Source organism: Phyllopteryx taeniolatus, chromosome 3 (assembly GCF_024500385.1).
Source record: "Phyllopteryx taeniolatus isolate TA_2022b chromosome 3, UOR_Ptae_1.2, whole genome shotgun sequence".
Taxonomy (NCBI): Eukaryota; Metazoa; Chordata; class Actinopteri; order Syngnathiformes; family Syngnathidae; genus Phyllopteryx; species Phyllopteryx taeniolatus.
Genome location: NC_084504.1, coordinates 11,857,922 through 11,880,975, shown reverse-complemented (window position 1 = coordinate 11,880,975; position 23,054 = coordinate 11,857,922). Strand labels below are relative to the sequence as shown.

The 23,054-nt window shown below is 41.8% G+C and overlaps 2 protein-coding genes across 4 annotated transcripts; both read right to left on the bottom strand.

Moving 5' to 3' along the window:
• Positions 1–463: 463 nt before the first annotated feature.
• On the bottom strand, positions 464–15,294 carry LOC133474815 (zinc finger and SCAN domain-containing protein 20-like). Its single transcript, XM_061766861.1, has 5 exons — positions 15,117–15,294; positions 14,104–14,400; positions 9,083–9,159; positions 6,648–7,008; positions 464–3,283 (listed from the first exon to the last, which is right to left on the bottom strand). Exons 1-5 carry the CDS (start codon positions 15,292–15,294, stop codon positions 2,337–2,339), a joined length of 1,860 nt encoding a protein of 619 aa, XP_061622845.1. The 3' UTR covers positions 464–2,336.
• On the bottom strand, positions 11,498–22,301 carry LOC133475775 (zinc finger protein 79-like). 3 transcript variants are annotated; one of them, XM_061769180.1, is made up of 5 exons: positions 21,980–22,301; positions 20,944–21,258; positions 15,016–19,982; positions 14,779–14,895; positions 11,498–14,400 (listed from the first exon to the last, which is right to left on the bottom strand). In XM_061769180.1, exons 1-3 carry the CDS (start codon positions 22,155–22,157, stop codon positions 19,153–19,155), a joined length of 1,323 nt encoding a protein of 440 aa, XP_061625164.1. In that variant the 5' UTR covers positions 22,158–22,301; the 3' UTR covers positions 11,498–14,400; positions 14,779–14,895; positions 15,016–19,152. The 3 variants fall into 3 exon arrangements, with proteins under 3 accessions (XP_061625164.1, XP_061625165.1, XP_061625163.1); XM_061769181.1 differs by having other exon boundaries at positions 15,029–19,982; XM_061769179.1 differs by lacking the exon at positions 14,779–14,895 and having other exon boundaries at positions 15,117–19,982.
• Positions 22,302–23,054: the final 753 nt, after the last annotated feature.

Genomic DNA, 23,054 nt, shown 5'->3' with positions numbered 1-23,054 from the left:
TGCAAAACAAAAATGTGTTTCATCTAAACAGGAACACATTCAATGATATTTCAAATGAAAAATCAACAGCTAGAATCTTTTCTTTTATGCGCAACACCAACCATTTGTCTTTCTTTTAAGTAATAATAAACGATGCAGACAAGTGTAACAGTAATGTTTTCAACATTGTGAATTATGCAACAAAAACACTATCTAAATTTTTCACAAAAAAAAAAAAAAAAAGTTTCTTGCGTACATATGGCCAGCCATTATTTGTATTAGAGATACGCTAAGCTGCACTATATTTGTCTATGGAACAGGCATGTGGCTAGAGTGCCAGGCAGTTACTTTTTCTTTCACTGACCTATAATAGTCTGTATGAGAATCCTAATAAAGGCTAGTATATCATATTACATAACTGTAAACCTTGCAGCTTAGCTAGACACATAGCTAACAATATGGTTCCTCCCAAAAAGAGTGAAGCTTGATTTTTGGTGATATTTATTGAAATTGCATACTATGCAACTTGAGTTACAAAAATACATATTGATAATAATCATGTCGTATTAAACACTGTTGAAAAGAAACAACAATAAATGGATGCAGCATGTAGACACATATAGACTCAAAGGGAAATATGTCTTGATTTATCACTACAGTTCAACTCGGGCTTTCAACTAGCTAACTTCCTAAAATACTGGATTAAAAAACATGAACGATGCAAAGTTGCTTAAAATGCTCAAAGAAGTGAAACCCTGTCTAATCAATTATTACACTTTTAGGGGAACTGCATCCAGGGTGAAAGCGTTAAAAAAAGAAATGTGCGATCTGATTTTTAGCTGCCACACAGTGTCACTTACTTTTACAAAATCGACCTTTTGACCCACGCTTAATCCAACTGTTATAAAAGTATAGCTTCTCTTTACATTTTGTATGTTTTAATTTTTTGTACCGGTACATATTTTATAATACTGTATTGTCACGTGTATCAAAATAGTCAGTAAAAGTCAGTTTACTAGGGATGTAATGGTATTATATTTTCACGGTTCAGTTTTCTCATGGTATTAATCGCATGGTACGATAATTATTGCGATATCATGGGAATTGGTATTGCAGAAATTTTCACTCTACAGGTGGGGCGAAGAGGTAAACCAAAAGAGCTCTCCTTTTCTTGCTGGCCGAGTCCTCGATAGGCTTGAGAAATTCATGAGTGTATTCCCACAGGTTTTTGTGAAAATCATATTTTATTGTGCACGTCTATCCCCGTTCAGCCAACGTTTACATTTGTATAACTCTAAAAAGCTATTATTACTGCAGCAATAATCACACTACGTTGACAATAACAAAACTGTCAATTGAGAAATTGTCTGTTCACCAATTTGTCAGTATTTATTGCCATTTTTTTTATAGCATTAGAAATTGGATACTGCCTACAAACAGTGATTCCTTTGCAAAAATTCAAGTCAAGTCAGAAACACAAGCACACTCTTAACACCCACACAGGTATATACTGTAAATACAGAAAGAGCCAAGTAACAATAAATAAAATAATCATAGAAATCCTTGTTAGTTTCTTTTTCTCTGTTTAGTGATATGCTTAAACTCAGGGGGTCGTCTCGTCTGATCTGAGGTCGGAAGGGAGGTGGACCTCCGCTTCGCCAAGCAGAGGTCCACCCGCAGCCGTTCCCGGCCCGACGGGGGGCACATTGGTGCCGGTAATGGCTCCCGTTGGACTTTGTTACACTTGAGGGGACGGAAGCCGACGTGAGGGGCGCGTCTCGCTCGATTGATTACAAAGCGACGCTCAGACAGGCGAGGTGATGATGAGTGATGTGTCCTGCAATTCACATCAGTTGTCTCAACGATTCTTTTCATAGGACGATTAACGCACGCCCTTACATCACCTAGTTACAGCCGGCACAGATGCCGTTTCGTAGACATTTTGTAGACTTCCGTATTCAACGCCGCATTTCGGTCACGTGGGCGAGTTAGCCAATAAGTGTATTTCTTGGGAATCAGGTGCTTATATACGTAACAAGGAAGTGAAATTAGAGCTGTAGGAGCCCAGCTTAGCGACATGCCTGCTTATACCCAAAACTAAATTTAAAGGACAACGGCTCATTATTTTATACCGAGACAAGACCACAATGAGATCGAGGAACTTTTAATACTGCAATATGGTGATATTGCGAATATTGTGACATCCCGACAGTTTATCATTGAAAAGAGTTAAGGTTGAATAACTGCACAGTTAAGCAGCATTCACAGGACTTCAGATATTTAAAATTTAATAAAAACAATACGTGGTCTGCTTTGGATATTTCAGCTCTATGAGGACTATTGTAAAACCTTTATTTTTACTTCTTGTGTGTCCGCATGTGTAGAGTCAAACTGTTGCTATGAGCATAGCTTTCACCACACACTAAACAACGGAAAGGTTTTTCTCCTGTGTGTATTCTCATATGTGTTCCCAAGTTTGACCTTACACTGAACTTTTTACTGCATATTGAGCAACGATAGGGTTTTTCTCCTGTGTGTTTTCTCATGTGTATTTCCATACTTTCTTTTCTAGAGAATGTTGTGCCGCAAACTGAGCAACCAAAGGGTTTTTCCCCAGTGTGTGTTCTTGTATGTAATTCCAGATGTTCCTTTCGCGAGAACTTTTTACCACAAACTGAGCAACCGAAGGGTTTTTCTCCTGTGTGCGTTTTCATGTGTCTTGTCCTATGTCCGTTTCGAGCAAACCTTTTATCACAAATTGAGCATTTGTAGTTTTCTTTACGTGTTGGGTGTTTCTTGCGTTTTGGAGTTGTCTTTTTGCCAAGACTCTTTTTGCCAGGACTTTTTTTGGCATAACTCTTTTTGCCATAATTCTTTTTGACGGGACTCTTTTTGACGGGACTCTTTTTGACGGGACTCTTTTTGACAGGTCTCCTTTTGCAAGGACTCTTTTTGCCAGGACTCGTTTTTCCAAGAGTCATCTTCTTTTTAGAGCATTCCGGCTGTTCGCTGTCACCTTCACAACCCGTGTTGCTCCTCAAAGGTTCTTCCGTGTGGTCACTTTGTGGAAGTGGACCCAAGGGGATGTCTGGTGGTTGTTCTCCACTGTGGTCACCACTCAGACTGTCAAGAGGAAGCTGTGATGGCTCGGGTGGTTCCTCTTTACACTCTTCCACAGATACGCCATTCAGTGGCAACACACTGACACTGGCCTCCTCCTTTTCCTCTTCAACGTTGGGGGGCTGTGGCTGCTCTTGCAGCTGAGTGGGAAGTTCTTCTTGGTGAGTAATCAGCCTTTGAAGATCTACAGGATGCAAGCAACATGAACACAGTTCAGCTCACGTGGACCAAATATGAGATGTGGTAAGAGTCAGACTGGTCAAATTGATGTTTTTCCCAAACAGAAATACTGTAACTTTCAGCTATATTCTTGACCAACCTAAGCACCACAGGTTCAGTCAAATATGTGGAAGACATAAGTAAATCTCAAGTTCCCACCTGAAAGTTTCAAGCAAGTCCCAAGTTACTGTCACAACAATCAAGCAAATCAAAGTCGAGCCCCCACTAAATTTCAAGCTAGTGACGTCAGGTCATTACTTGGGTTAAGCAAGCCATGAGTCAAGTCAAACAATCTTGCTCAGGCACAACCTATAATTGCACTTTTGCCAATTTGCACTCGTACACACACTTACAGTATACACAACTAGTATTGGCTATTACTTTGTCTTCTCAATTAAACGCACAACCGACCAGAGAGCTAAATTGTGAATTTGACATACTGTAGCTTTGTGGGTTTTACTGTAACGAAAGACACTAGATGTCATACTGTAGTTATGATGATACTTTGCGTTCCAAATATTGCAGGTTGCCATTCTGTTTTCCCAATTCAAACAATATATAATCCTTGAATCCAAATGTAACTATCTTCAGGTCTTCCTCCATTATATTTGCTTCATGAGGTGGCCACTCCTTTACATTGTGGTCAGTCACCAGGTTTGCGCAAATTTGGGAAAAAAAAAAAAAAAACATTTAAAAAGAAAACCAAAACAAATGGGCATCAGGTTTGCGCAAATTTGAAAAAAAAAATAATAATACATTTTTAAAAAGAAAACGCAAAACAAATGGGCACACTTTCTTGAAAATTCAGATGTTAAAATGTAAATATAAACATGAAAGACTTGTTAACTCATGTAGTTATCATCTAAGTCGAGTCCAGTATCATTAAAGGGAGGGTTTGCAGTTTTCAAATTGCTAGCAAGACATTTCACTGACATGAAATCAGGTGAAACCTTTCCTGTTTTAGGTCAGTTAGGATTACAAAAATGATTTTCCATTTGGTAAATGCCAGAAAAGTTAGAGGAATTTGTTTTAATACATTTATTTTAAATTACTTTCTTGAAAGTCAGAAAATTACATATATTTCATTAGTATTTGGTACCATTGCTTTCAAACTGTATAACTTGGGTCAAATGTTTTGGATATCCTTCCACAAGCTTTTCACAATAGTTGGCAGGAATTGTGGCCCATTCCCCCTGACAGAACTGGTTTAACTGACCAAAGTTTGTAGGCCGCCTTGCTCGCACATCCCTTTCCAGGTCTGCCCAGGAATTTTCAAAAGGGTTGAGATCAAGGCTTTGTGATGGCCACTCCAAAACACTGACTTTGTTTTCCCTAAGCTACTTTGTAACCAGTTTAGCAGTATGGGTGGTTATCCATTTGGAAGACCCATTTGCATCCTAGCTTTAACTTCCTTGCTGCTGTCTTGAAATGTATTTCCACATCATGTTATTTCCTCGTGATACCATTTATTTTGTGAAGTGCACCAGTCCCTCCTGAAGCAAAACAACACCACAACATGATACCGCCACTTCCATATTTCAAAGTTGGGATGGTGTTCTCAGGCTTGCAAGCTTCCCCTGTTTTCCTCCAAATGTAAATATGCTCATTATGGCCAAACAGTTCAATTTGAGTTTCATCAGACCGCAGGACATGTCTCTAAAATCTGTGTCCATTTGCAAACTGTATTCTGGCTTTTTTATGTTTCTTTTAGAGTAATGGCTTCCTTCTAACACGTTGACCAGCTTCAGCCAAATCCTTCACAAGGTCTTTTCCATCTTTTCTTGGGTTGATATGCACATTTCGGACCAAAGCACGTTTATTTCTGGGACACAGAACCCGTCTCCTTCCTGAGTGTTATGATGTCTGGACTTTCCCATGGTGTTTATACTGGTAAATAATTTCTTAAACAGATAAACGTGGCACCTTCAGAGAACTGGAAATTGCACCCAAGGATGAACCAGACTTGTGCAACTCCATAATTCTCTCCCTGATAACTTGGCGGATTTCTTTTGACTTCCCCATTATGTCACGCAAAGAAGCAGTGTGTTTTAGGTGTGCCTTCAAATACATCCACGTCTCTAACTAAAATGTTGTCAATAAACCTATTAGAAACTTCCAAAGACACAACATCCTCATCTGGGTTTTTCCAAATTGTTGAAAGGTACAGTAATCTTACTGGCTTTGGGCTCTCCTCTCCACCATAAAAGTGGAGGGGATGGGGCCAAAGCTGTGCTGTATGGAGAAGAGTCTTCGATGGCCTATGCTCCACTAGGAGTTGATGGGCAAGAAGAACAAACTTACTGTGTGTAAACTTCTGACTTTGAAGAAAGTAATGAAAAGTTCTCCCCCCAAAAAATATCTTATTATTCTGGCATTTAGCAAATGAGACAATTTCAGTAATCCTAGTTGTCCTAAAAGAGGAAAAGTTTACCATAGTCTGATTTCATATCAGTCAGTGAGAACAAGTGTATGGGTCTTTTTTATATAGTGTATGTAAACTCCTGGTTTGTTTAATAGAGGTACCTTCCGTTGTGGCTCTTCGTTTAGTATTTCACACTTGGGTGCTCCCTTGGTTTTGAAAAAAAAAAAAATACCGTAATGCCATCGGTAATGGTCAAGGAGGAAGGGAGTCACCACTGCATTTCAGTCGCTTTATTCAACTTGCGGCAACACAAGGACCTCACAACAACGAGCTGCTGTCGGCCACAACTCACACCTCCCCAGTCTTAACCCTACCTCCGCTCTTAAAAGTGTACTCTCATAATTACATATATTACAATACTACTAAATTGCTCAAGAACTGCTGTCTGCTGAAGCCAAGGATTGATCTACCGTTCTGTTTAATGTTCACTTTTTTTGTCTTTGGTGTTATATATTCCTTTGTAAAACACTGGTATGCCCTTTAAATACTTAAAGAATAAAGTTGAATTGACTAATATACAGACCGTATTTATATTTTGATTAGGTTTTACCACTTCCGGCAGTCACGTGACGCCAAGGCTGTGTTCCGATTGGCTGATTGATAAAATCAAAATGGCTGCCGTCTGTTTTGCTTGCTGAACATGACCATGAAGCAAAAGTGATCATATTATACCACATTTACACATACAGGCGCTTTGCACGTGTCAATGTTTTACAGCAAATTACATTTTCTTAAAACGGAAATGTGCTGAAATAAACTGAATATAATTCTAACCAACTCCCAATACTACGGTGTCGCCTTTTTTGTAAAAGAGGAAATTAGTTTGTTTGTTTTGGTTTGGTTTTTTTAACACCCTTGTTGGCTGACGAACTGTTGACAATGTTAAGTGGACGTTTAGTGAGCATACCTTCGATGCGTATGACAATTTGAGTCTTGCAAACAGCTTCAAGTTGCCGCCGGTGTCGCTCCGTCTCTTCTCTCGCTCGACAAAGTTGCTCCTCGTACGACGCGATCGTTGTTTCAAACAGTCCGAAGATTTCGTCCGCCGCCGTAATGAGTCGCTCCCTTACCAAATCTTTCAGCATTTTGGCGCTGTAGTTCAACGATCGCACAACGTACACAAACTGAAACTCGTGCTTGCTCCTCTTCCAAGCGTTTCGGAGCACTTCCTTATTCTTCTTTCCGCCCTTTTTGTCCACGACGACGTCACAACGCATTTGTTGCAAGCAAGGCATCTTACCGCCACGAGGTGGCGGTAAGATGCCTTGCTTGCAACAAAGTCAAGATAGCCCAAGAGAAATACTGAAATGTCGGATTTTTGGAAACGGAGCCACATCTTGTGATTTACTGTTTAATGCAAGGGTTACCCGTTTGATACACAGTTCTGAAATTACACATTTGCTCAGATTACCTTGAATTATATGTTATTATAAATAAGGAAAGGATCATCATCAATGTCATGTTGGTGACCTCAACTGTAGATAATTCATTCATATACAGTGGTTCTCGACCAAGCCCAAAGGAGATGGTGAGTCAGTCTCAGGGGTTCAGCGGAGGTCAACCTTTTGCTGTCACCAAAGCGTAGCGTAACCTGTCATTGCTAAGAAAGACTTTGACATACTCATTACGATTGTTTCAACGTTATCTTTGCGAGCGATCCTCTTCGAGGATGGTAGCCATGAAAATGAAGAAAAACAACAGACTTTCTTGGAAAAAAATGATATGAGAGTGGCACTTGCCAAGGTGAATCCACACATTGGTAATGAGACTCTGTAAGGAAGGTGTGGCAAAACTACCACCCTTTGAGGTTGCACATATCGCACATGCCAGAAACCGCCACTGCTACAAATTGTGGGATACAGGACCACTGGCTACCCAAAAAATCTGAAAAAAAAAAAAAAAAAAATGTTTATTTTTTTTTAATGAATATATATTTATAAATACCATATAATTGCTTCACATATGTTTACTTACAATAATGACTTGGTTGCATTTGAAGATTTTTCTGTATGTTGTCCTTAGAAGGAAAGGTTTGGACACCCCTGTGTAAGGCAACAGCAAGTAATATTGACTTGCGGTAATATTCATTGTGATTTTTTGTTTTTTGTTTTTTTGGGGGGGAGGAATTTACGTTTTGTTTGTTTTGTTCTCCGAACACTGATCTGTTTGTGGAACTGATGTGTGGTTCATTTCGCGCACTAACGTCGGCAAATGAAATATGTTGATGCATAATAGTTCTATTGCACACTGAAACTCATGGTGCGGAATTAAGATGCCGGAATGCAATGTTTATGTGCTTATAATATAGTCACATATTCGAAAGTCACATTTGAGCAAAATGTGCAAATGGAAAGCTGTAAGTACAGTATGGCTAATAATACAACTGTGACTTTGTGCGAGTCGCAGGGTACCTTTGCGAAAGCGCTATACAAGTGGTATACATTATTACTATTATTACCTTTCAAACAGCTCGCGTTGATGTTTGTGTCTGCTCCGTCCTTTTTACATTACACTTCCTAAATGTGTAATGTCTCTACTTTTTCAAGCGTTTCTACGGAGACATTCCTTCACCGTAGTATGTACTCTTGCTGTGCTCTCATCAATGCGCTGAGATTGTCCATTTAGTAACAGGCCCTTCTCCTTCCTGGGATGGAAGATGGTGAGCTGGTGATGTCCAAGGAAGACTCTGCTCGTACTAGCTCGTTCAACAAAGAGAAGTTTATTTACAGCCAGTAAATACATATAAGCTCAAACTTTGTGGTGCATGAGAGACGATCCAGTCAACAGGTAGCTCGGCCTTTGTCAAAGTTAGACACCAGGGGCCTCATGTACAAAAGGTGCATACGCACAAAAACGTGGCGTACGTTCTTTTTCACAGCAAAGTTCAGATGTATCAAAAGTGAAATGACCGCGGAAATGTGCGGTGCTTCACGCCAACTTCATGGCTGGCGTACGCACGTTTCTACAGCTTTTGGTGATGCTGGGAAACTGTTATAATTGCAAACGTTGCGGTACGGAGAAAACGTCAGTTCAGAGACAGAGAGGATTTATGATCAAATGATGACAACTGGCTCATCAGCTGCATTGGAGGTTCCTAGCGACCGGGGCATTCCAGAGGGACCTGGCAGACCGATCAGGACTGTGCCGGTCGACCCTGAGCCGAGCCATGCCAGCCGTGTGGGACGGAATTACCCAGACATATCCAGTTCCCATACAAAGCAGTTGAACAGGCCCAGGCTAAAGCAGAATTCACTTAACCAGTGTATTTAATGAAGCGCTTATTTTTGAGAGGACACCTATGAGCTGATCAAGGCGATCATTTATGCCGCCTATTGCGCTCACAATCTCTTGTTGCGACTCCAGCACAGCACGTGCGAGGACGCCGGATACGCCAGCAACTGTGGACCAATCCTCCACCTCTGTGACACCAGAGACGACAGGGACAGGGGGAGGAATCCCCCAAACATGTAGCACGCAGACAATGCGTGTCCCTCTCATGTGTATTATAATCATAAATTGAGTAATTAAACATGAGTCGGAGTCTTTGATATCCGCTTTGTTATGCTGATGTGCTTCGATTTGAATTCAAAAGATTTATTACAAATACCATACACACATTTACGCGTGAACCTTTATCTCACAGGGCTGAGTGCAGGTTACTGTATGAACACGTTTGTTGTGAGTTCTAAAAATAAATGGCATTTACCTTGGGGGTGATCATAGTCAGCCACATGTGCTCCCATCACCCCTAAGAGAGCAGCGTCACCCCTGATCGCAGCGATTCTCTCCTCGAACGGGGTAACTGAGGGTTTTTTCTCCTGTATGCATAATCATGCATGTTATCAAAGTCTGTATGCTATCATAACCTTACCACAAATTGCTAAATGTTTTTTTTCTCCTGTGTGTTTTCATGTTTCTAATCAACATTGACTCAAACTTTTAACAAACTGAGCAGGTAACATTCTTTCAGTGTTTGTGAAAGTTCCTTATTGCCGAGAGTAGTCTCAGTTTCAGAACATTTCAACTGTTTGCGTCGTCACCTTCACAATCTGCGTTGCTCCTCAAAGGTTCTTCCATGTTGTCACTGTCTGACAGAGGTGGTTGTCTGGTGGTGGTCGTCTACAGTGTCTCCACTTGGTTTGCGATAATGAAGCTCTGACCACTTGGGCGGTATGTCTTCACTCTCCACAGGCACACTACCAGTCAGTGGAAACTTGCCGACATCGGCCTGGGACAGGTTTGAAGACGAACCCGAATAAATGTTGACTCAATCGGGGTGCAACATTATGCCTAAATCATAGTTAGGTACGTATCTTGGTTTTAAGGTCACAGTTCGGTTCATTTGTTTTCTTTTTAGGAACGTGCAAGAGTAAGTTTCAACAGTGAGAGTTATTTTTTACACCAACAACGCCATTTGTTATTGCTTTGGTTACATCTGAAGAGTCTGGGAAATGCTGTTTAATTTTTCATATTGCTATTCTTATTTTTTTTTTTTTACTTATGGCTAATCATGCACCTCAACGCACCCGACTGTCAAACTCCTGAAGTTTGCAGATGACACCACAGTCATCGGCCTCATCAAAGACGGTGACGAGTCTGCGTATCGACAGGAAGTTGAGCGGCTGGAGCTGTGGTGCGGCCGACATAACCTGGAGCTGAACACGCTCAAGACTGTAGAGATGATCGTGGACTTCAGGAGGCATCCTTCGCCACAGCTGCCCCTCACGCTGTCCAGCTGCCTTGTGTCAACCGTCGAGACCTTCAAGTTCCTGGGAATTACAGTCTCTCAGGACCTGAAGTGGGCGATCAACATCAACTCTGACCTCAAAAAGGCCCAGCAGAGGATGTAGTTCCTGCGGCTTCTGGGCAAGCACAGCCTGTCACAGGAGCTGCTGAGACAGTTCGACACAGCGGTCATCGAATCAGTCCTGTGTTCTTCCATGACAGTCTGGTTTGGTGTTGCTACATAAAAGGACAAACTCCGACTGCAATGGACAATCAAAAGATTGTCGGTACCCCCGTACCCACCCTTGAGGACTTGCACGCTGCCAGAACTAAGACAAGAGCGTGCAAAATCCTCTTGGACCCTCCACATCCTGGTCACCTGGGGCCTCATGAACAAAGACTTTGTGGATTTCCTCCTAAAACATGGCGTACGCTCAAATCTAGAAAACGTCGTACGCACAAAAATATTCAGATGTATGGAACTCTGCGTAGTCATGAATCCAAGCGCATTTCCTTCGTACATTCCAATCAACATGGAAATGAGCGCACGTTGGAGTAGCCGACTCCTCCCTGTCCACGCCCACATTTAAATATGCAAATCATACTTAAATTAACCCTGGACCTGAGATGCCGATCGCTGCATGATCAGAAAAAAAGGAAAATTAGCAAGGTAATGAAGAAAAATATTTTTTCTGAATGTGAAGTTGCTCAATGAAGTGGAGGCAGGCAAGAAAATCCTCTTTCGCACGCTGTCCTACAGCGCTCACACGCGAAAGAGGAGTGAATGGGACAGCGTGTGTGCGGCTGTCAATGCTGTGGAGTCCGAATAGTGTGCACACGCTGAACTAAAAAAGAAGTGACATTAAGGTGGATGTGAAGCGGAGGACAGCTGCCCACCGCAAAAGTGTGGCCAAAAAAAGGCGGACGAACCGGCGCGGAGGGCCTCACCCCGTTCGAGGAGAGAATCGCTGCGATCATGGGTGACGCTGCTTTCTCAGGGGTGGTGGGAGCACGTGGCTGACTATGATCACCCCCAAGGTAAATGCCATTTATTTTTAGAACTCACAACAAACATGTTCATACAGTAACCTGCACTCAGCCCTGTGAGATAAAGGTTCACGCGTAAATGTTGTATGTGTGGTATTTGTAACAAATCTTTTGAATTCAAATAGAAGCACATCAGCATATCAAAGAGGATATCAAAAACTTTGACTCCTTTTTGATTACTCAATTTATTATTTTAATACACTGGAGAGGACACGCACACTGACAATAAATCATGTTTTTTTTTTAGGAGAAGAGGGGTAAATTATGGCAATTTAAACACATTTTAATCATGTGCAACCGATGTACATGTTTAAATGAAGTAAATTCAAAGGACTCTTTTTTTCAGTGCATGTGCTGGAGTCACGAAGCGACTGATCGCCTTGATATATAAATATCAGTGGTTCATTAAATACACTGGTTAACAAATGAATTCTCAGTCCTTGCCTCAATTGCATTGTTGAAATCAAATGTTGCCGGGCATGAATTGTTCATCAGTGCTAATTATTCAAGTGTCTGGTGTGCAGATTTATGAGAACAGTTTCCCAGCATCACCTGTGGCCAAAGCACGAAAAGCTGCAGAAACATGCGTACGCCGGCCATGCAGTTGGCGTGAACCACTGCACATTTCCACGGTCATGTCCCTCTTGATAGATCTGCCGTGAAAAAGAACGGACGCCACATTTTTGTGCGTACGCACCTTTTGTACATGAGGCCCCAGCTCTTCCGGCTCCTTCCCTCAGGTAGGCGCTACCGATCAATGCAAACTAGAACTAGCAGACATTCCAACAGCTTCTTCCCTCTTGCGATCAACTTCTTAAACACCTAACCTACAATTCCATTACAACATGCTGGCAATTTTTTGACTTGTTGTCACGTTTCTGTGGGGCCAATTATACATTACTCGTGCACTCACTGTAGTTGTCTCGCCACGCTGCACTATTTGCATATCTGTTGTTGACCAATACTGGCCACTCATGCCAGAGTAGCATCTGCTCCATTTGCACACTGACTGAGGAGTATCTGCAACATTTGCACAACCAACATTGTCCCAGATTATCGCACTACTCGTCACTTTAAACCGCATACACTCCTTGACGTCTCGGCGCCCTTTGCACAATGGTCATGGCACCGGACTATTGCAATATTGCTCATTCGAACTGCTCTAAGTGCTAGAGGACTCTGCATCCTTTTGCACAATTGTCAAAAAAAAATGTACCGGCATTACCAGATAACTAGCAACCCTTTATTGCTCAGTGACTGTTTTTCTCAATGTCTTTATGTCTCCAAAGTGTTCTCTGTCAATTGACTGTCTGTTGTCGTACTAGAGCGGCTCCAACTACCGGAGACAAATTCCTTGTGTGTTTTTAAGACATACTTGGCAAAATAAAGATGATTCTGATTCTGATCAGCTGTTCTGGACCCAAATGATCCCAGGATTTGTGTTTAGGGGAAGTCAACTTAAAACTCAGGTTTAGAGTAAGAGCATGTTGAACCTGCTTGCTGGAATACCCCCTAGGTTGAGACCGGGACGAAGGCGACAGCTAGAACAACAGTCAACAGGAAAAATATGTATTGATGAACATCCCACCGAGCGTATACCTAAAATTCTGAGAATCTTTTCCGAAGCATCTATTAACAGTTAAAAAAAAAAAAAAAAAAGTTTCAAATTCAACCGTGAAACAGAGCTGTTGCAACAGGGGGCCACTCTCAGTGTCATGTTGGGGGGGGTGGCTTCACTTCACGTTGCTGCCCTCATTGCTTGCAGCCTGTCTCGTAGTCCGGCTGGTATGAATATTGGCATATATCGTAATAAACAAAGCTTGCGAAGATAACCGTTATTCTCATCTACAACCATCATTTTTTTTTTTTTTTTTTTAACTTGCGGACCCACGCAGACATATGAAGGTGGCCGAACATTTGGCTGCTCGTAGTTATAATCCGACAGACTATCTTTCACCAGCCATGGGGATTGAAAATCCTCCGTAAACACATGATTACTGATAAATTGGCTTCTGGTTTTAAAAGTTGACACGGAGAAGTAAAGTCGCCTTATCGACTAGTCAGTTCAACCCCTAATTTGGAGGGAACTGCACGCCCATGTTTACAGTTCTTCAGAATAATACAATTGGATAAAAACAATACATGGTGGAATGTAACAGAGGATTACTGTAAAACCATGATTCTCTCAATGTTGTGTCCCCGCATGTGTGCAGTCAAACTGGACCTATGAGAATAGCTTTCGCCACAAACTGAGCAACTAAAGGGTTTTTCTCCCGTGTGTGTTCTCATGTGTGTTCTCATATACGACTTATGAGAGAATCTTTTACCACACAATGAGCAGCCAACAGGTTTTTCTCCCGTGTGCGTTATCATGTGTGATTCCACATGTTCTTTTCGAGCAAATGTTTTCCCGCAAACAGCGCAACGAAAAGGTTTTTCACCTGTGTGTGTTCTCATATGTCTAATCATATGTTGATTTTTAGCAAAACTCTTACCACAAAATGCACAGCTAAAACGTTTACGCAATTGTAAAGTTTTCTTTTTGCCAGGGGTTGTCTTCTCTTCAGAGCGTTTCAACTGTTTGTCGTCACCTTCACAGTCTGTCTCGCTGTCGGGGAGCATTTCAGCATCATTGTCTGACAGTGGCGCCAAGAGGTTGTTCGCGGGTGGTCCTCCACAGTAATCTTCACTTGGACTGCGATGAAGCTGTGTCGATTCAGGTGGTTCGCCTTCACTCTTCACAGAGATGACAGTTGGTGGCAACTTGCTAACATCAGCCTCTTCCTCTTCCTCCTTAAAGTGGAGGGGCTGCTGCTGGTCCGAATTGGAGGTCCCGCCGTATGGCTGAGGGGAAAGTGCTTGTTGACGAGCAATTAGCTGCTGGACGTCTGCAGGGACACAAGCAACACAAACACTGTTTATATTGTATTTCTACCATACCGTCAAAAATATTTGTTGAACAAAAACAACTTTGTCATTGTGTTATGGAATGGTAAATTGTCAGACATATTGGTGTACAATATAATCACAGACACGTTTTTTGTTTTGTTTGTTAGCTTTAGCAACAAAGACATGGAAAATGAACTCAACGAGAGAAAGGCGACGTCGTTTTGTCCGAGCATTTCCAGTAAGGGATTCAATGATTTCAATTGTTTTATATACAGATAACAGAGGAAGTACATTATAATTCCCCTGTTGCACAGCAAAAGTGAGAGACTCAAGAGAGGAGGGCAACGTTTGACCACAGGGCTGAATATTTTTCTCACTATATCGCAGCCGGCCACCGCACAGTCTTCAGCTTGTCTCTTGTTGCGTGCGGAGCGGGCTTCTACACCTCCTTCATATGTCCAATCCCCTGAGATCAATTCTGTTGTGAATTGTCGCTGGAAAAATAAAATTGACTAGCATTAAATAGGGACCCTACCACGTGACGTCCAGCTAACGTTCCGATTGGATGATTGGGAAAATCAAGATGGTTGCCTTTGGTGCGTTTTGCTATGTACATTTTAATGTCACCTGATGGGAACGCAGACGTAGTGTGTGGCACGCTCTTCTTAGCTGATGAACATGGTGTACATTCGAAGTAGACGTGTAGTAAACAGACCTTCGACGCGGAGCAACATTTGAGTCTTGCAAACAGCTTCCAGTTGTTGTCTTTGTCGTTCGTTCTCCTCTCTCGCCCGATAAAGTTGCTCCTCGTACGACGCTATCGTTCGTTCAAAAAGCACGTAGATTTCGTCGGCCGCCGCAATGAGTCGCTCCCTTACCAAGTCTTTCAACATTTTGATGTTCTAGACAGTTAAGCGACCCCACAAGAAAACAATTTGTCCAACTGACGTATGGGTTGCTACGCTAACTTCCGCTTTTCCTCTTTTTTGTTCGATGATTTTACACGCATAGACGTCAAATATACTGCCTTGAGCGAATTGGCCGGGCGCTGCCATGTGTATGCGCGTCCGCCATATTGAATGTGTCATATTTGTCCTGTAAACTAATGCAAGTAAATGGACTGAATTTTAAAAAGCGTCTTTCTACAAACGTTATGCATCTCATTCACATAAACACCAACATATTTGGGAACTAGGCACCAAACACTTAAAAGTGACGTACATAAACGTACCATATGTCACTTTTAAGCTAATGATTAAGAATGTTTCCTCCCACGTATATTTCAGTATTTATCATGACAGTAACAGTGTTACATACATTGGTAGCTGTAAACAATCATACAAACATAAGTCAAGTTTATTTGTGTAGCCCTAATCACAAAAGTGCCAAAGTGCTTCACAGGCCCACAGCTGACACAAATCAGCGACATGAAGACCCCAATTGGGCAAGACAAAACTCAAAACCCGCCATTTGGGGAAAAAAGAAACCTTCTGCAGAGACCATAGATGAAGGGATACCCCTTCAAGGAAGCCCAGGGGGCAACATTCAAGTACTTCATGGTGCTGTACAATGTTAGTTGAAACAGCATAGGAGTTCATTTAATGAGATGAAGCGCCACAGCACCTTCAGGAAAGTGGTTCTTTGTTTCCCACCAACCCTAACCCATCCTAAACCGCCTTAAGCCCCAAGCCTAGTCCTAAACATAACCATAATTAACTTGTTTGTTTTGATTTCGTACAAATGTGATACATGTTTGCTCTTTGATGATGAAATGGCGACTACTTTGGTAGTACTTCTTCACTCTTTTACAGAGACACCAAGTGGTAACTTGCCAATATCAGCCTGGGACTGGTTTAAACATTAAACTGTAGACCCCCAGAGAATGCTGCCCTGAGCGACTGCCCATATCAGAAACCGTCACTGCATGCGTCTAACCATGGTGTCTGCTAGCCAGAAGCTGAGCTGCACTGTATTTGTATATGGACTAGGCATCTGGCTGACACTCTAGAAGTTTTAACACTTTTTATCTCTTACTTAATATGTTCTATGTGGGAACCCTAATAATTGCGACATCATATTAGATGATTTCCCCTGCATTTGTTTTTCATTTGTATGGTTAGTATACTGCCCTTGCAGCTCACCTAGGCAGGTCGCTATAACAATATGGTTCCTTCTTGGAGTCCTCGTTCCCGGGTATTTTTTAAAATTTGCATACTGTGAAACTAAAGCTACAAACACGTATTGGTTCAAATCATGTTGTATTAAACACTTTGTTGAAAAGACAATAATGAAAAGTATAGGGGGCTGGCTAGGCAGAATTTGTTTTACCTTAACCAAGTCTTTTGGTTGGGTCAGCACGTTGAGGACCAGGACTTGTCTCCATGCAAACGATAGACAGAGAGCCTGTAAAGGTGGCCTCAAAGTCATTCATTGTTAGGGAAAATATGTCAATCTCTATAATTAAGGTGCCTTAATCAATTATTAGTTTGGTGTTTATTTGTCATTGAAGCGGACCAATTCATTTGTCTTGAGCATGGTGCGTGACATCACTGTGAATGGCTGGCTGCATTACAACTCACTGTCTACCAGGATTATTCCTTTAGTTCGGCTGTGTGCGACAATGACAAAGTGACTAAAGATACACGAGTGTCTTGCTAGCATTAGCCATTACTTGTTGCATCACATTGCGTTATTAAGAGTGTTTTACGTGATGTTAATTACCATCTATCAATCACTGAGTCAGATATTTGATCCTACTGGATGTAGGGTGTGTTTTCTTTCTGAATAAGAGCGTAATTAATAAAGTTTTATATTAACATATTTGATGTTACTAACTTAGCGTTCTTCATAATTTGTAATGCACTCATTCATCCTGTTGGGGCTTACTTATAAATCTGTATTTGGTCTCTCTCTTAGAAAACCACACGCATGCACACACTTGAAATGTGAAACCCAAATACAGTATCTCTTTTCTTCTTTCATTTGGTTCTTTGCATTTATACATAAAATGAAACGTTCTTACGCCCCTCCTGATATGTTTGCTTTGAATTCATGACAGTAGTCTTGTTTTGTTTTAAATTGAACTACTCATTTTAATTCTCAAAATGTTGCTGTTTTGAATGAAAAGGACATTTTGTTTTGAATATGACAGTATTCTCACGTGGCCTGACCAAGCTCAATAAAATGACCTTTGACTCATTGCGAAATGTATATGCGGCCCTTCAAGATATGCATTTGAGTAACCCTGATCTAGCACGTGAACAAGTAAAGTATCCAAGGGAAACATCATCACTTCTGATTACAGTCAAGCGAGGGCTTGCTAGTTAACTAGCTAACGTGCTAAGCTACCACATGAAAACATGAACAATACAAAGTTACGTAATACACAAAGCAACATGAAAAATTTACCCTAACGGCTTTCACTTGGCAAGGCGTCTGACGCCCTCGACTTCCCCGTTCATTGTGTGTATGCTGAGGTGGCGTCAGCGCGTTTTGACGTAACGCAGAGTATCGCGCCAAAGCAGAGGGCGCCTGATGCTCAGCGTCGAATCATCGGATAGAAAAAAAATTGTATTCGGGAGCTTTGACGCAGTGACATCAAAAAGCTCCTCCAATGGGAGAGAAGCGGGTGGAGTGATTTCCGTCTGCTATTTTGGTGGAGTTGTACTGTAAATGGCAAGGGGGAAATGGATGAAGGCATAATAATTGTGGTGTCCCACCATTCCAAACTTTGGACCGCTCGAAAAATAATATACCGAGACGTCTGTGCGGGAGGCTTTCAAACTCCTTTTCAACGCTCCCCGCTCAGCCTGAAATACACCTCGAAGCACTGTTCATGAGAAACTGCAGTGTGAAAAGGCCTTAATTTAACTTTCAGACAGATGGTATCCAACGTGCAAGCATTAACTGAAGAAATTTGCTGCCTGATCTTTAGCCGACGTACACAGCGTCACATACTGTTACAAACTGAAACAATGCTTTGCTGCCACTGAATTCTAAATAACTATTTGTCAACTAGGGCGCAATATTACATCACACGACACAAAAGTAAAATAACTACACTCATGTAGGAGGACAACACAAGCAGAAGTCGAGGAAAAAGGTTGACACCTGTATTCTATGTGAAGCCCGAAGCACAACGCAAGTAAATCATTACCAGTGAAGATAAGGAAATTGAATAAAGATGACCTTGATAATGAATCAGCTTTGCAACATGATTTGCATTTGTTACTGCACAGCAAAACACAGCATTTACAACGCTTCAGAAAAAAACGAGAGAAAAGAGAACCCCCCTCAGTTTAGAGGATTTCCACTGATCTTTCAAGGAACACAGTATATTGTGTTCTATGGCTATATAAACATGGCACCCACCGAAAAAAAGATTTAAGTTCCATCACTCAAACAGAAAAAAAGTTTGTTTCCATCTTTTGCCATTCTTTAGTAATTTGCAGTAGTACATTGGTAGGTAATACCAAAATTCTAAATTGTATGATGCACTGCTGCCATCTAGTGCCCGTTTTTATGGGGATTAAAAATGCTCTCAGGCCTAGTCCTATGGTGAGAAGTGACGTCAGACCCCTTCTGAAGCCTGTGGCGCACAAAAACGTCAAAGACGTAAAACTACGTCTTTGGGATTAGGTGATCAAGTTCTAAAAGACGTTAAAACTACGTTTTTTGGTATTAAATGGGTTAAAAACAACGTGGTCTACTTTGGATGCCGCGGTATTGTGGGGGACTACTGTAATTTGTTTTTACTCTTTTTTATGTATCTGCATGTGTCTGGTCATATTGGACCTTTGAGCAAAGCGTCCACCACAAACTGAACAACTAAATGGTTTTTCTCCTGTGTGCACTCTCATGTGTTTTTCCAGACTTTCATTTCTTGAAAATTTCGTTCCGCAAAATGAGCAACTAAAGGGTTTTTCTCCTGTGTGGGTTCTCATATGTTTTTTCATACTTTGTTTGACAGAGAATCTTGTACCGCAAACTGAGCAACGAAAGGGTTTTTCTCCTGTATGTGTTCTCATATGTAATTCCACATGTTCCTTTCGAGAGAATGTTTTCCCGCAAACTGAGCAACAAAAGGATTTTTCCCCTGTGTGTGTCTTCTTGTGTCTCATCCAATGTGACTTACAAGTAAAAGCTTTACCACAAACTGAGCAGCTGAAATGTTCTTTAAGTGCGTGACACTTCTGGCGTTTTCGAGAACTTTTCTTGTTAGGAGTTGCGTCTTTTTGAGAACGTTTTGACGGGTTGTCGTCGCCTTCACAGTCTGCGTCGCTCTCCAAAGGTTCTTCTGTGTCGTCACTGTCTGACATTGGAGCCAAGAGGCTGTCTTGTGGTTGTCCTCCACAGTGATCTCCACTTGGACTGTGATGACAAAGCTGTGACCACTCAGGTGGTTCGTCTTTCTCTTCTTCGCTCTTCACAGAGACACCAGCAAGTGGCAACTTGCTGACATCAGCCTCCTCCCCTTCCTCTTCAAAGTGGGGGTGCTGTAGATGCTCCAGCTCCAAACTGGAGATCCCCCACAGCGGCTGAGGGGAAAGTTCTTCCTGGCGACCAATCAGCTGCTGGACGTCTGCAGGACACAAGCCACACAATGTGTAAAGTCATACTAAAGGCAAAGTGGTGTTTTCCAAATTAAATAATCTTTCAGACATCCTGGTAGCCAGCCATAACAACCATTTTTTTGTGTGTGTTAGCAGCTAACCAAGTCAACACAAAGACAGACAGGCAATGTTTGACTTAAACTTAAAATAATGTATACTGTAAATAATGGCATAACAGGTGTGTCAAAGTTGTTTTCATAGTTGGGTGAACACATAAATGTTAGAATCTCTAGTGGTGTAAAGGTAGGCCAAATCTCACCGTTTGGTGCCTCCCTCCGTTCAGTTTACATTGGGTAAGAAGACTTACATTTATCTACAACTACAGTCAAAATGACGCCTCAACAGCCTGAACCTTAACTTTTTAGGAAAGAGCAACATCAATCGTTTGTCGTCTTTTTAGGAAATTAAAAATGCCGACAAGTACAAAAGTAGAAGTTTCAAAAGTGTGCTTTATGCTACATAAACAATGATGGCTTTGGTTCTATCTGAAGAGGCCAAATACTTTTACTTATATATGGCTAGCAATCATGTCTGTAGACAGAAGCTGAGTCGCACTGTATTTGTTTACATATCGATCAGCTGCGTGGCTAGATTGCGAGGTAGTTATATTTCTTGTCCCTTACCGAATATGTTGTACGCTGCAATCCTAATAATTACTACATCATATTACATAATTACACCTTAATTTTTTTTTGCATTTCTGTGGCTAGTATATTGCCCTTGCAGCTCAGCAAAGCAACAAAATTTTTCCTTGGCAGCTTTGAGAATGTTTTACCTCAAACTGAGTGAAACACACAAGAAACTCTTGTGTATTCTCTCATGTGTGTCCACACTTTCATCCCTAGAGAATGTTGCACTACAAACTGAGCACTGAAAGTTTTGTTCCCTTCTGTGTCTTATCATATGTCTGCTTCGAAAAAACTTCATCACCTTCACAGTCTGTGTCGCTCCTCAAAGGTTCTTCGTCGTCACTGTGTGACAGTAGAGCTAAGAGGTCGTCTGGTGGTGGTCCTCCACAGTGGTCACCACTTGGACTGTGATGAGAAAACTGTGACCATTCAGGTGGTTGGTTTTCATAGGCTTCACTCTCCATGGAGACACCATTCAGTGGCAACTTGCAGACACCAGCCTCCTCCTCTTCCTCTTTAACGTGGGTGGGCTTCAGATAGTCTTCCTCCAAACTGGAGCTCCCCCACTGCGGTTCTGGGGCAAGGTCTTCCTGACGACCAATCAGCTGCTCGATGTCTGCAGGACACAGACACAGCTTAGTTCACATGGATCAAATATTTTACAGTATGATATGTGGTTACAAAGTCAGACTGGTCAAAGTGGTGTGATCAAACAAAAATATCTTTCACATATATTGGTGACCAACCAAGTCTTAACCTTCAAGTTTCAAGCAAATCCCAAGGCACTATGGTAAAAACCAAGAAAGTCAACCCGAGTCCTGGACTCAAGTATCATGAAAACCAAATCAGTCATTTTGCACATTTTAGCCAAGGAAAATCCCCAAAATGGCTAATTAAGTCTTACTCAAGTCAAGTAATGTGGCTTGTTTGTTTGTCAGCTGCGAGTCCCAGTAGCCGCAAAGAAATGAAAAGTGAGAAAGGCCGCAGTTTACCACGGTGGGACTATTTTAAAGTTAGAAAAAGTATATTTATGTAAATAACATTATGACGCCACGCAGGGAAGTTCTTATGTTATCGTTGGAAACACATCGAGCCGTCACGTGACTTGAAGGAGCGTTCCGAGTGGCTGATTGTGGAAAATCAAGATGGCTGCCATCAGTTTGTTTTGCTTGCTAGTAAAACTGAAATCGTAGCAATTATACTGTAATTACACATACATGCGATCAGCATGTCACTCAATTTCATTTTAGTAAAATACAACATTAGTGTAGTTTTTAACGTCCATAATAGATAAATAAAATGTAAATGTTGAGAGGAAGGAAGTTCAGTGAGCACACCTTCGAGTCGTACGACAATTTGGGTCTTGCAAACGGCTTCCAGTTGTCGTCGGTGTCGCTCGGTCTCCTCTCTCGCTCGACAAAGTTGCTCCTCGTACGACGCGATCGTTCCTTCAAACAGTCCGAAGATTTCGTCAGCGGCAGCAATGAGTCGCTCCCTTACCAATTCTTTCAACATCTTGATGTTTTAGACAGTTCAACGAGCACACGAGAACACAAGTTGCCGTCCCGTTTAAGCGCGGTCTGCTATGCAGTGCTATCTTCTTCTTCTTCTTCTGCTGCTGCTGCTGCTGCTTCTTCTTCTTCTGGGTTTATTGGCGATTGGCAAACCAACTTATTGGTGTATTACCGCCACCACCTGGACCTCAGTATGGAACAGGCGCTTGAACAGTAAAATAAAATAAAAATTTTAAAAAGTAGATTATTTTATCCCGACTTTTGATGTATTTACTGATTTACTCCCCAAAATCCCTGTTAATGTAAAGTTGTGGAATTTTGCCTTCACGAGTGACTGAATAAGAATCTTTCCCTGGTTGCAAATGCACTGCAAACGGCCTGATGCTGCAAATCCAGAAATGACACAAAACAGAGAAATGCTGCACATTCACGTTGCACAACGGACGTCTGCTAAATCACTAGGAGGCGCCACCTCCGGGACGGATCCGTCCTGTGAGACCAAGGAGGGCGTTCACAGATACTAGATACGCCAGCGCCCTGTGGAAGCCCGACTAACCGATGTGACTCCGTGGCGGCCATGTTGGGGAGGTCGTCGTTCCAATAGAAGGCAATGTATGGAGACGGAAATTAGCCGTAACTTGCTCATTTCTCAGCCAATTTTCATGATGATTAATGTTTTGTCAACGCCAAAGAACTTTTGATGAAAAACAAAAACAAAATAAAGTAACTATATGTGAAATGGACTCCAAGTTCCCTTGTTGTAATTGTACGGCCTTCAACTATATGCAGCACAATGTGCCTTCATCTTTGGTCTTTTGGTTTTCTCGCCGTCCACGCATGTGGAATGCGCTGACGACTTTGACCTCCCTACTTTCGCTTCACCGTCCTTGCGGACCTC

Coding starts and splice junctions, on each gene's coding strand:
- LOC133475775 (XM_061769180.1), bottom strand. CDS start 22,157: ATGTTGAAAGAATTGGTAAGGGAGCGACTCATTGCTGCCGCTGACGAA. Junction 21,259..21,979: donor AATTGTCGTACGACTCGAAG/GTGTGCTCACTG, acceptor TGTGTCCTGCAG/ACATCGAGCAGCTGATTGGT. Junction 19,983..20,943: donor GAGCGACACAGACTGTGAAG/GTGATGAAGTTT, acceptor TGTGTCCTGCAG/ACGTCCAGCAGCTGATTGGT.
- LOC133474815 (XM_061766861.1), bottom strand. CDS start 15,294: ATGTTGAAAGACTTGGTAAGGGAGCGACTCATTGCGGCGGCCGACGAA. Junction 7,009..9,082: donor TGGAGTCGCAACAAGAGATT/GTGAGCGCAATA, acceptor CTTTGTTGCAAG/CAAGGCATCTTACCGCCACC. Junction 3,284..6,647: donor AATTGTCATACGCATCGAAG/GTATGCTCACTA, acceptor TGCATCCTGTAG/ATCTTCAAAGGCTGATTACT.